This window comes from Oncorhynchus kisutch, linkage group LG11, assembly GCF_002021735.2.
Source record: "Oncorhynchus kisutch isolate 150728-3 linkage group LG11, Okis_V2, whole genome shotgun sequence".
Classification (NCBI taxonomy): domain Eukaryota; kingdom Metazoa; phylum Chordata; class Actinopteri; order Salmoniformes; family Salmonidae; genus Oncorhynchus; species Oncorhynchus kisutch.
The window spans coordinates 10,558,817-10,573,068 of NC_034184.2; the positions used below are offsets into that span (position 1 = coordinate 10,558,817).

Consider the following 14,252-nt stretch of genomic DNA (forward strand, 5'->3'; position numbering starts at 1 on the left):
CACCCACTGTCATTCTGGTTCAAGACCTGGGAGAGTGACAGAGTAAGACAAGACAAAGAACTGATCAAACCTAAGGTCCCAAGAGACACTTTGTAGCAGCTTTGGGTTGAATCATTTAATATTAAAATGATCATGGTCAAGTGCAAAAACAGCACAGGATGAGGACTACTCAGACCCACTGCACACAGACTGCACTGTGACCGTTATCAGCTGGAGGGGGCTGCAGCAGACTGATATAGGACAGAGTTGACTGACTGTAACCCGATCCTCTTAACTCCTGTATTTCCTCATGATTGTCAGTGTCAGTGTGAGTGTGTATGTGTATGTGAGAGAGAGAGAGAGAGAGAGAGAGAGAGAGAGAGAGAGAGAGAGAGAGAGATTCTCACTGGTTTCACACAACATAAATTGAACAGCACACAGGGTTACTGTACAGCGCACAGGTAAGAGTTATGCAATACTAATTGAAGTAAACATTCTGTATCTGACTGAGAAGTATTGATTGAAAGGGAGCAACAAGTGAGCTGGCAAATAATATATCTAGAGTTATATACAATCTAAGTTGCCAGCAGCATGAATGAGTGGGTAGTTCAATGCGGTCATTCACAAACTTGTGCTACCTTTAAATTCAAGTTGTAATTGGAAACTGAGTCTCCGAAAGGGCCTTTCCTCTCCTCATCTCTCTTCTCCTTAAATCATCAAAATATAGGATAAGTGGAAGCAATATGTCAGAGACCAACCCAGGGGATTTGCATTCACCTGTGGTTCTTCGAGATCAGTCCACTAACGGTAAGGCATAAGGCAAGGAGCCTACAGCTCTGTTCTAGTATATTACCTTTTTGGACAGTTCCAAATTAAAAACCTTGTATAGCTCATTCATGAGGCCCAATAATCACCCCTGTAGCCTAGTTATAATCTAGTTATATTTTCATTGTGGTTAATTCTTTTCAATGTGGTTATTTTCACTAACATTAATTGGTGATTCAAATACTTGGACAGCTTATAGCTTACAGTTTATACTCAAATTGGTTAGGTGTGAAATATCTGAAGACTCTAGACAGCCCTAGAACAGGGCCCTTTTTGTAGTCGCGTGGATCAATTTCCAAAGACAAAACAATATATATACTTGTGTGGCCCCTACCCCTATCCCTGCTTTAGAATGTAGGATAACATGACATCATGAGCTAAGACAAGTATTGGTATTATTCTTTAGGCTAAGTCAAGTCTATAGTACTATCTGCTGTTGTCTTTCCTTTGACCATCTTTGGCTGATGGGTTGTCGACCCACACAGATCTATGCACACACACTTTTGATTAAAAGACAGAGACAGACAAGTCAGCACTGCAGAATGAGTAAAGAGAGTTGTGTTGGATGAGTTGCCAATGCCATAGGCTATTGACCAGAGATAGCATTGCTTATTCATTCATTGAGAAAAGGCTAACTGGATATGAGGACTGGCAATAAAGGCGGTGAGTGAGGCAGGTTTATGCGTGTGTGAACACATGATGGTTGTGTATTGACGTTGTGCTAAATAGCGCAGTAGCATTGATTAGGGTCCTTGATACGAAACAAACGTTGATATAGCAGACAGACAGCTGTCCTAAAAAGCCACATTGTTTCCGATGTAAGTAGCATCATAACATTGCCTGAAACGAGAATAGTTTGTTACTAACATATGAGATTGAGAACGATATTTAATATTGCCATTTTGCCATATAACCCACAGGTAACTATTAGTGCTGAGCGGTTAACCGACATCTATTTTTGGGGGGGCGGGGTTGACCGATATCGGTTCAATTACCTGTACTTCAATTCCATTTAGTTCCGTTTTTTTGTGAGCCTAAAGCCCCCTTTCTCTTGAGAGAAATCAAATCATTCACCAGAGAATGAAACGCTGGGCTGAAGGGAGTTTTAGTTTTCATTAAATAAATATTCCGCCTAGTTCAGCCCAGAAAAGTTGTAATTAACTACAATGACCATGATCCATTGCGCCTTATCCGGCTCGGACATAGATGGATACACTTTACGCCTAATAAATTAGGTTAGATACAGACAGAACGCATACAAGGAACAGATAGCATTCGATATGAATGTACACAACACAAGGAAGAAAGATATGGATAGAGACAGATCGTGAAATTATGCCTGAAGTACTTTGAAGAACTAGTAAAATGATTTAATCAGACAGCTCTGCAGGCTAGCCTAGCTAAATAGATGACAGTACAGTGTTGGGAGCAGAGAGAACGTTGTCTGGCCGTTTGGCAGCTACTTCCAGAGCAGCGATGTGATGATGACTTTTAAGGAATGAAAAATAATAGTCATCAAATAACAGCTAAGTAATATACACAACATAAATATTGTATTATTTCATAGTATTTTCCTATTTTCTATTGATGTCAACCCAATGTGGAACTGACAGAGACAATTTAATATTTTAAATGTTTTGGCAATTTAATGAATGTGAACTATTTTGGGCTTGGGAATTTCCATTAAAAAATTATACAATTATAATTTTTTAATGCATTTAATGTTTAAAAAATGTATCAAAATTGAAAACTGTGTTTATTTTCAATAATCAACCAACACCAAACCTACCTCAAAGAGCACTAATCACTCAGCACTAGTAAATGGAAATCAGTAATTGAATTACCGCTTTACGTGCACGACGACGCCAACAATGAGCGTTCACACATATGCTCACAGTTACCAGTGTTACAGTGGCGAGGGAAACTGCAGATCTTTTTTTTGCCCTTCATTAAGTATTCACACACCTTGGCATTTTCCACATTTAAAATTGATTCAATTGAGCCTTTTGTGTCACTGGCCTACAGACAATACCCTATAATGTGGAAGTGGAATAATCTTTTGTTCAAATTTTTCTAAACCAAAAAATGAAAAGCTGAAATGTTTTGTGTCAGTAAGTATTCAACCCCTTTGTTATGGTAAGCCTAAATATGTTCAGGAGTACAAATATGCTTAACAAGTCATATAATAAGTTGCATAGACTGAAATAATAGTTTAGCATAATTGTTTTAATGACTAACTCCTCTCTGTACCCCACATACAATTACAGTGCATTTGGAAAGCATTCAGTCCCCTTGACTTTTTCCACATTTTGTTACAGCGTTATTCTAAAATGTATTTAATAGTCCCCCCCCACCCCCCATCAATCTACACACAATACCCCATAATGACAAAGCAAAAACAGTTTTTTAGACATTTTTGCAAATGTATAAATAATAATAAAAAGCTAAAATACTGTACTTTGCTCCATTCATCTTTCCCTCGATCCTGACTAGTCTCCCAGTCCCTGCTGCTGAAAAACATCCCCACAGCATGATGCTGCCACCACCATGCTTCACCGTAGGGATGGTGCCATGTTTCCTCCAGATGTGACGCTGGACCAGAGAATCTTGTTTCTCATGATCAGAGTCCTTTAGGTGCCTCTTGGCAAACTCCAAGTTGGCTGTCATGTGCTTTTACTGAGTGGTTCCGTCTGGCCACTTTAACATAAAGGCAAGATTGGTGGAGTGCTACAGAGATGGTTGTCCTTCTGGAAGGTCTCCCATCTCCACAGAGGAACTCTAGACCTCTGTCAGAGTGACCATCAGGTTCTTGGTCACCTCCCTTACCAAGGCCCTTCTGCCCCCATTACTCAGTTTGGCTGGGCGGCCAGCTCTAGGAAGATTCTTGGTGGTCCCAAACTTCTTCCATTTAATAATGATGGAGGTCACTCTGTTCTTGGAGAACTTCAATGCTGCAGAAATGTTGTGGTACCCTTCCCCAGATCTGTGCCTCGACACAATCCTGTCTCTGAACTTTACAGACAATTCCTTCCACCTCATGGCTTGGATTTTCCTCTGACATGCACTGTCAACTGTGGGACCTTATATAGACAGGTATGTGCCCCCCCCCCCCCCCCCCCCCAATTATTATTATTTTTTTAAAATGTAACCTTTATTTAACTAGGCAAGTCAGTTAAGAACAAATTCTTATTTACAATGACGGCCTACCGGGGAACAGTGGGTTGTTCAGGGGCAGAACGACAGACTTTTACCGTGTCAGCTCGGGGATTCAATCCAGCAACCTTTCGGTTACTGGCCCAATGCTCTAACCACTGCCGCCCCAAATTGTCCAATCAATTGAATTTACCAAAGGTGGACTCCAATCAAGTTGTAGAAACATCTCAAGGATGATCAATGGAAACAGGATGTACCTGAGCTCAATTTCGAGTCTCATAGCAAAGGTTCTGAATACCTGCTTTCACTTCGTCATTATGGGTTATTTTGTGTAGATTGATGAGGGAAAAAATGTATTTAATTAATTTTAGAATAAGGCTGTAACTAACAAAAAGTGGAAAAAGTTACCTAAGGGCACCTACAGTGGGGCAAAAAAGTATTTAGTCAGCCACCAATTGTGCAAGTTCTCCCACTTAAAAAGATGAGAGAGGCCTGTCATTTTCATCATAGGTACACTTCAACTATGACAGACAAAATTAGATTTTTTTTCTCCAGAAAATCACATTGTAGGATTTTTTATGAATTCATTTGCAAATTATGGTGGAAAATAAGTATTTGGTCAATAACAAAAGTTTATCTCAATACTTTGTTATATACCCTTTGTTGGCAATGACAGAGGTCAAACATTTTCTGTAAGTCTTCACAAGGTTTTCACACACTGTTGCTGGTATTTTGGCCCATTCCTCCATGCAGATCTCCTCTAAAGCAGTGATGTTTTGGGGCTGTTGCTGGGCAACACGGACTTTCAACTCCCTCCAAAGATTTTCTATGGGCTTGAGATCTGGAGACTGGCTAGGCCACTCCAGGACCTTGAAATGCTTCTTACGAAGCCACTCCTTCGTTGCTCGGGCGGTGTGTTTGGGATCATTGTCATGCTGAAAGACCCAGACACGTTTCATCTTCAATGCCCTTGCTGATGGAAGGAGGTTTTCACTCAAAATCCATGGCCCCATTCATTCTTTCCTTTACACGGATCAGTCGTCCTGGTCCCTTTGCAGAAAAACAGCCCCAAAGAATTATGTTTCGACCCCCATGCTTCACAGTAGGTATGGTGTTCTTTGGATGCAACTCAGCATTCTTTGTCCTCCAAACACGACGAGTTGAGTTTTTACCAAAAAGTTATATTTTGGTTTCATCTGACCATATGACATTCTCCCAATCTTCTTCTGGATCATCCAAATGCTCTCTAGCAAACTTCAGACGGGCCTGGACATGTACTGGCTTAAGCAGGGGGACACGTCTGGCACTGCAGGATTTGAGTCTCTGGCGGCGTAGTGTGTTACTGATGGTAGGCTTTGTTACTTTGGTCCCAGCTCTCTGCGGGTCATTCACTAGGTCCCCCTGTGTGGTTCTGGGATTTTTGCTCACCGTTCTTGTGATCATTTTGACCCCACGGGGTGAGATCTTGCGTGGAGCCCCAGATCGAGGGAGATAATCAATGGTCTTGTATGTCTTCCATTTCCTAATAATTGCTCCCACAGTTGATTTCCTCAAACCAAGCTGCTTACCTATTGCAGATTCAGTCTTCCCAGCCTGGTGCAGGTCTACAATTTTGTTTCTGGTGTCCTTTGGTCTTTGGTCTTGGCCATAGTGGAGTTTGGAATGTGACTGTTTGAGGTTGTGGACAGGTGTCTTTTATACTGATAACAAGTTCAAACAGGTGCCATTAATACCGGTAACAAGTGGAGGACAGAGGAGCCTCTTAAAGAAGAAGTTACAGGTCTGTGAGAGACAGAAATCTTGCTTGTTTGTAGGTGACCAAATACTTATTGTCCACCATAATTTGCAAATAAATTCAGAAAAAATCCTACAATGTGATTTTCTGGATTTTTTTTCTAATTTTGTCTGTCATAGATGAAGTGTACCTATGATGGAAATTTCAGGCCTCTCTCATCTTTTTAAGTGGGAGAACTTGCACAATTGGTGGCTGACTAAATACTTTTTTGCCCCACTGTATTGGTAGATAGGTAAAAATAAAAGGCAGACATTGAATATCCATTTGAGAATGGCAAAGTTATTAATTACACTTTGGATGGTGTATCAATGAACCCAGTCACTACAAAGACACCGTCCTTCCTAACTCAATTTCCGGAGAGAAAGGAAACCAATGGTGAGGCCAATGGTAAATTTAAAACAGTTACAGAGTTTAATGATTGTTATTGGAGAAAACTCAGGATGGTTCAACAACATTGTAGTTACTCCACAATACTAACTTAATTGACAAAGTGAAAAGAAGCAATCCTGTACAAAATACAAATATTCCAAAACCTACATCCTGTTTGCAACAAGGCACTAAAGTAATACTGCAAAAAAATGTGGCAAATCAATTCACTTTTGTCCTGAATACAAAGTGTTATGAAAATCCAATACAACCATTACTGAGTACCACTCTCCATATTTTCAAGCATAAAAATAAAATACAAAAAATAAAAATCGTTAAGGACTTGGGAGTTTTTCAGGATAAAAAAGAAATGGAGCTAAGCACAGGCAAAATCCTAGAGTAAAACATGGTTCAGTCTGCTTTCCACCAGACACTAGGAGATTAATTCACCTTTCAGCAGGACAATAACCTTAAACACAAGGCCAAATCTACACTGATTTGGCAAACAATTGGCAATTGTTTGCCAAGAAGACAGTGAATGTTCCTGAGTGGCCAAGTTACAGTTTTGACTTACATTTACTTGAAAATCTATGGAAATACCTGAACATGGTTGTTTAGTAATGATCAACAACCAATGTGACAGAGCTTGAAGAATTTAGAAAATGATAATGGGCAGGTGTTGCACAATCCAGGTGTGGAAAGCTCTTGAGACTTACCCAGAAAGATTCACAGCTGATATTACTGCCAAAGGTGTTTCTACAAAGTGACTCAGGGGTGTGAATACCTATGTAAATGAGATATTTCTGTATTTCATTTTCAATAAATTTGCTAAAATAAAAATAAAAAATAACATTTTCACTGTCATTATGTGGTATTGTATGTAGATAGGAGAGATTATTATTTTTTGAATCAATTTTGAATTCAGGTTGTAACACAACAAAATTAGGAATAAATCAAGGGGTATGAATACTTTCTGAAGGCACTGTATATGTCCAACTTGTACAATATATTAACCTTATATCATAGCCTACTAATAACATTTGCATTATTAACTATGCATTTATTCTCTCTCCAATCCAAGGGGGGAATTATGGTGTAGACAATTTTTAGACGGGGGACATTACTTACTATGCCTCTCTTGAGTGGTATATGGAGGGATATTTTTAAAGACAGAATAAGTGGAAGGATAAGTCATCACCTTCATTAATTAATATATTTCCAGACAAATATTAAGAAGACACAAGATGAATACTGAGTTGTATTATAATGATGCAGACATGCATATTTATGTATTGTAAGACTGAGTTTTATTATAATGATGATCATAAATATTTACATATAAAAGCGTTTCTGCAATAGTACAGTTTGACATGGCTTTATGGTCTCTCTCGTGGGGTATTTTTGAAAACACGAAGTGGAAGGATAAGTCACCATCAGCAATCAAATTATTTCAAGGCAAATATTAAGAAGACACAAAAGAGGAAGACTGAGTACAATGATGCACATTCATATTTACATAGGATATCATCTACTAAGTTGATCATACAGTTTCTATTAAGTTTTGTAGTTTTCCTAGTTTACAGGTGGAAGACACACTTGGGGGACTGAGCTAAAAGATACCTTACAGTATATTTAGAGTCCTGATATTCAGTCTAACAAACAGCTGTCAGGGGAGACTCTATATTGAAACTGTAAATTAGGAGGTTGCTGATAGAGACTGGGCTTTTCTAGGAGTCAGACAGTAGCTGGGCTCTGAAGGTGGCTGACAGAGCCTGGATTGGAATTTGAAAGTCCGGGCTAAACTTGGAAGAAGGCAGACATTGGCTGGGCTCTGAAGGTGGCTGACAGAACGGGCTTGACCTGTCTAAGAGGCAGACAGTCTCGTTTTCCAATTGTTTCTTTTAGTAGCTGTCTTATGTTGTAGCAACTAAACTGTCCCTTAGTGGTAGAGCGTGCTCACTCCCTGGATGTTGTGTGCTCAAGGTTGTATTTGTTCTCAGTAGTTTTTTAAATTAGTATATATCTTTTTCCCCAATTTTGTGTTATCCAATTGCGATACAATTACGATCTTGTCTCATCGCTGCAACTCCCCAACGGGGCTCAGGAGAGGCAACAGTCGAGTCATGTGTCCTCTGAAACATGACCCGCCAAACCGCGCTTTTTTAACACCCGCCCACTTAACCCGGAAGCCAGCTGAACCAATGTGTCAGAGGAAACACTGTTCAATTGACGACCAAAGTCAGCATGCAGGTACCCGTTCCGCCACAAGGAGTCACTAGAGTGATGAGCCAAGTAAATGCCGCTACCTCGGCTGGGTCTGAGGTGCAGGAAGTGGAGATGAATTGGGTTGTTGGAGCAAATGTCTTATCTGCCTGGGCGTGGGGTATGTGGTGGCTGCCCACATCCAACCCGGCTCCTGAGCGATCTGTGGCCAGTTACTGGAGGCTACTTGAAGGGAGCGGTTCGGTGGGTACCCCCCGCTGCTTCTGTCTGCCTTGGTCAAGCACTGCTTGCCTCTCTTCCCAGACTTGGTAATGAAGGTCCGGTCCCACTGCTGTGATCCGGTCCTACGTGGACTTTCGAGACCGGGCTAGCTAAACGAGCGCTGCATAGCGTGTAGCCAGTTTGGCTAACTCGCAGAGGTGAGCTAGCTATTCTTGCCTACTCATTCTAGACTTATGTACACTCAGCTAGCACGTCAGAGTCTACAAACTCAGAATGCTCACGAGCTGCCGGCTACTATAGCGACACATCTGTAGTGGTGTGGAAATGATCCAACCATTATGTAGAAATGATGTTGAATTTAATAATAAACTACATTTATCAATCTGATTCCAATATTATGTGAATAAATGCAACAGGCCGTGTAAGTCTCTGGAGGATCTAGTCAAGGTAGCAAGCCTTGCATCACCTCTCAGTATGCATTTAATGAACATGTGTCTAACTTGCACCGTTATGCAATTATTAAGAGAGTAGATACAAATGGCCAATCCTGGCAACCAATGTTCGAGCATTAACTTATTGAGGCAAGCAGATCAGTGATTTCAAGGTGGAGCCCAAACATGTGCTATGCATAGTGTATATAACAATTACCAACAGACCTACTAAATTATAAACGATAGTCAAATAGTTACTCTGTAAAATGAGGAATGCATTTATTCAATTCAACTAATAACATTTATTAGGGATAATTATGAAAACACAGAGATGAAAGATCAGTGATTTTATAATAAAAAATATTGTATTGGTGAAATATTTGGGTAAGCCTGGCTTCTGTTGGCATCCATGAATACATATGCACGCATCATTGAGAGATTCTGCAGTGCAGAATATCCTAGTTATCACTGTGAAATAATCTGCTTTAACTAGATTGTTTCATTGTGCCATCTTAATGCCATGCAATGAATGGTCAAAGACAAACTTACATTTCTTTACAACAAGAAATTACACATCATTAATCTATCTTAACCTGAGCTTACTTTCTGATTCGGAACTTTGTGTTTGCAATGTTCTTGTTGCTCACTTGAGTCAAGCTGCGAAAAGAGGTAGAAGGCATTTTTGCAAAAGCTATTCTTTCAAGGAGGGGAGAGGGAGGGGCACACGAGAGGGGCGCATTCCATTCCAGAAGATACATGTGTTTTCTGAAATGGAATGAGGCCGGTCTTACTGCGGGGCAGGTGCTGGCATGGCTAAGGTTGCTGAGCAGCATACTGAAATTAGTGGGAGAAGGGTGTATAGACAGTGGGAGAGGGGCGTATAGACAGTGGGAGAGGGGCGTATAGACAGCGGGAGAGGGGCGTATAGACAGTGGGAGAGGGGCGTATAGACAGTGGGAGAGGGGCGTATAGACAGTGGGAGAGGGGCGTATAGACAGTGGGAGAGGGGCACATAGACAGTGGGCGAGGGGCACATAGACAGTGGGCGAGGGGCACATAGACAGTGGGAGAGGGGCGTATAGACAGTGGGAGAGGGGCGTATAGACAGTGGGAGAGGGGCGTATAGACAGTGGGAGAGAGGCGTATAGACAGTGGGAGAGGGGCACGTAGACAGTGGGAGAGGGGCACGTAGACAGTGGGAGAGGGGCACATAGACAGTGGGAGAGAGGCGTATAGACAGTGGGAGAGGGGCACATAGACAGTGGGAGAGAGGCGTACAGACAGTGGGAGAAGGGCACGTAGACAGTGGGAGAAGGGCACGTAGACAGTGGGAGAGAGGCGTATAGACAGTGGGAGAAGGGCACGTAGACAGTGGGAGAAGGGCACGTAGACAGTGGGAGAAGGGCACGTAGACAGTGGGAGAGGGGCGTATAGACAGTGGGAGAGGGGCGTATAGACAGTGGGAGAGGGGCGTATAGACAGTGGGAGAGGGGCGTATAGACAGTGGGAGAGGGGCACATAGACAGTGGGCGAGGGGCACATAGACAGTGGGCGAGGGGCACATAGACAGTGGGAGAGGGGCGTATAGACAGTGGGAGAGGGGCGTATAGACAGTGGGAGAGGGGCGTATAGACAGTGGGAGAGGGGCGTATAGACAGTGGGAGAGAGGCGTATAGACAGTGGGAGAGGGGCACGTAGACAGTGGGAGAGGGGCACGTAGACAGTGGGAGAGGGGCACATAGACAGTGGGAGAGAGGCGTATAGACAGTGGGAGAGGGGCACATAGACAGTGGGAGAGAGGCGTACAGACAGTGGGAGAAGGGCACGTAGACAGTGGGAGAAGGGCACGTAGACAGTGGGAGAGAGGCGTATAGACAGTGGGAGAAGGGCACGTAGACAGTGGGAGAAGGGCACGTAGACAGTGGGAGAAGGGCACGTAGACAGTGGGAGAGAGGCGTATAGACAGTGGGAGAGAGGCGTATAGAGAGTGGGAGAAGGGCACGTAGACAGTGGGAGAGGGGCGTATAGACAGTGGGAGAGGGGCGTATAGACAGTGGGAGAGGGGCACATAGACAGTGGGAGAGGGGCGTATAGACAGTGGGAGAGGGGCGTATAGACAGTGGGAGAGGGGCGTATAGACAGTGGGAGAGGGGTGTATAGACAGTGGGCGAGGGGCACATAGACAGTGGGAGAGGGGCGTATAGACAGTGGGAGAGGGGCACATAGACAGTGGGCGAGGGGCACATAGACAGTGGGAGAGGGGCGTATAGACAGTGGGAGAGGGGCGTATAGACAGTGGGAGAGGGGCGTATAGACAGTGGGAGAGAGGCGTATAGACAGTGGGAGAGGGGCACGTAGACAGTGGGAGAGGGGCACGTAGACAGTGGGAGAGGGGCACATAGACAGTGGGAGAGAGGCGTATAGACAGTGGGACAGGGGCACATAGACAGTGGGAGAGAGGCGCGTAGACAGTGGGAGAGGGGCGTATAGACAGTGGGAGAGGGGCGTATAGACAGTGGGAGAGGGGCGTATAGACAGTGGGAGAGGAGCGTATAGACAGTGGGAGAGGGGCACATAGACAGTGGGCGAGGGGCACATAGACAGTGGGAGAGGGGCGTATAGACAGTGGGAGAGGGGCGTATAGACAGTGGGAGAGAGGCGTATAGACAGTGGGAGAGGGGCACGTAGACAGTGGGAGAGGGGCACGTAGACAGTGGGAGAGGGGCACATAGACAGTGGGAGAGAGGCGTATAGACAGTGGGAGAGGGGCACATAGACAGTGGGAGAGAGGCGTACAGACAGTGGGAGAAGGGCACGTAGACAGTGGGAGAAGGGCACGTAGACAGTGGGAGAGAGGCGTATAGACAGTGGGAGAAGGGCACGTAGACAGTGGGAGAAGGGCACGTAGACAGTGGGAGAAGGGCACGTAGACAGTGGGAGAGAGGCGTATAGACAGTGGGAGAGAGGCGTATAGAGAGTGGGAGAAGGGCACGTAGACAGTGGGAGAGGGGCGTATAGACAGTGGGAGAGGGGCACATAGACAGTGGGAGAGGGGCGTATAGACAGTGGGAGAGGGGCGTATAGACAGTGGGAGAGGGGCGTATAGACAGTGGGAGAGGGGTGTATAGACAGTGGGCGAGGGGCACATAGACAGTGGGAGAGGGGCGTATAGACAGTGGGAGAGGGGCGTATAGACAGTGGGCGAGGGGCACATAGACAGTGGGAGAGGGGCGTATAGACAGTGGGAGAGGGGCGTATAGACAGTGGGAGAGGGGCGTATAGACAGTGGAAGAGAGGGGCGTATAGACAGTGGGCGAGGGGCACATAGACAGTGGGAGAGGGGCGTATAGACAGTGGGAGAGGGGCGTATAGACAGTGGGAGAGGGGCGTATAGACAGTGGAAGAGAGGCGTATAGACAGTGGGAGAGGGGCACGTAGACAGTGGGAGAGGGGCACGTAGACAGTGGGAGAGGGGCACATAGACAGTGGGAGAGAGGCGTATAGACAGTGGGAGAGGGGCACATAAACAGTGGGAGAGAGGCGTACAGACAGTGGGAGAAGGGCACGTAGACAGTGGGAGAAGGGCACGTAGACAGTGGGAGAGAGGCGTATAGACAGTGGGAGAGAGGCGTATAGAGAGTGGGAGAAGGGCACGTAGACAGTGGGAGAAGGGCATGTAGACAGTGGGAGAGAGGCGTATAGACAGTGGGAGACAGGCGTATAGACAGTGGGAGAAGGGCACGTAGACAGTGGGAGAGGGGCACGTAGACAGTGGGAGAAAGGCACGTAGACAGTGGGAGAGGGGCGTATAGACAGTGGGAGAGGGGCGTATAGACAGTGGGAGAGGGGCGTATAGACAGTGGGAGAGGGGCGTATAGACAGTGGGAGAGGGGCACATAGACAGTGGGAAAGGGGCGTATAGACAGTGGGAGAGGGGCTTATAGACAGTGGGAGAGGGGCTTATAGACACGGGGAGAGGGGCTTATAGACACGGGGAGAGGAGCTTATAGACAGTGGGAGAGGGGCCTATAGACACGGGGAGAGGGGCGTATAGACAGTGGGAGAGGGGCCTATAGACAGTGGGAGAGGGGCGTATAGACAGTGGGAGAGGGGCACATAGACAGTGGGAAAGTGGCGTATAGACAGTGGGAGAGGGGCTTATAGACAGTGGGAGAGGGGCTTATAGACACGGGGAGAGGGGCTTATAGACACGGGGAGAGGAGCTTATAGACAGTGGGAGAGGAGCTTATAGACAGTGGGAGAGGGGCACAAAGACAGTGGGAAAGGGGCGTATAGACAATGGCAGAGGGGCTTATAGACAGTGGGAGAGGGGCTTATAGACAGTGGGAGAGGGGCTTATAGACAGTGGGAGAGGGGCTTATAGACAGTGGGAGAGGGGCTTGACTTGACCTGGCTTCTGTTGGCATCCATGAATACATATGCACGCATCATTGAGAGATTCTGCAGTGCAGAATATCCTAGTTATCACTGTGAAATAATCTGCTTTAACTAGATTGTTTCATTGTGCCATCTTAATGCCATGCAATGAATGGTCAAAGACAAACTTACATTTCTTTACAACAAGAAATTACACATCATTAATCTATCTTAACCTGATCTTACTTTCTGATTCGGAACTTTGTGTTTGCAATGTTCTTGTTGCTCACTTGAGTCAAGCTGCGAAAAGAGGTAGAAGGCATTTTTGCAAAAGCTATTCTTTCAAGGAGGGGAGAAGGAGGGGCACACAAGAGGGGCGCATTCCATTCCAGAAAATACATGTGTTTTCTGAAATGGAATGAGGCCGGTCTTACTGCGGGGCAGGTGCTGGCATGGCTAAGGTTGCTGAGCAGCATACTGAAATTAGTGGGAGAAGGGTGTATAGACAGCGGGAGAGGGGCGTATAGACAGCGGGAGAGGGGCGTATAGACAGCGGGAGAGGGGCACATAGACAGTGGGAGAGGGGCATATAGACAGTGGGAGAATGGCATATAGACAGTGGGAGAGGGGCGTATAGACAGTGGGAGAGGGGCATATAGACAGTGGGAGAGGGGCACATAGACAGTGGGAGAGGGGCACATAGACAGTGGGCGAGGGGCACGTAGACAGTGGGCGAGGGGCACATAGACAGTGGGAGAGGGGCGTATAGACAGTGGGAGAGGGGCACATAGACAGTGGGAGTTGGGCGTATAGACAGTGGGAGAGGGGCGTATAGACAGTGTGAGAGGGGCGTATAGACAGTGGGAGAGGGGCACATAGAC

General features: G+C 45.3%; 1 protein-coding gene across 2 annotated transcripts in view; it reads left to right on the top strand.

Moving 5' to 3' along the window:
- Positions 1 to 14,252, top strand: part of LOC109900042 (monocarboxylate transporter 7-like) — a 21,980-nt gene continuing 7,728 nt past the window's right edge. The window contains exons 1-2 of one of the 2 annotated variants that reach the window (XM_020495762.2): positions 1 to 440; positions 707 to 786. In XM_020495762.2, coding sequence (XP_020351351.1) covers positions 723 to 786 — 64 coding nt within the window. In that variant the 5' untranslated portion in view covers positions 1 to 440; positions 707 to 722. Of the gene's footprint in view, positions 441 to 706; positions 787 to 1,990; positions 2,335 to 14,252 lie in introns of those variants that run through there. The other variant, XM_031835255.1, reaches the window with a different exon arrangement.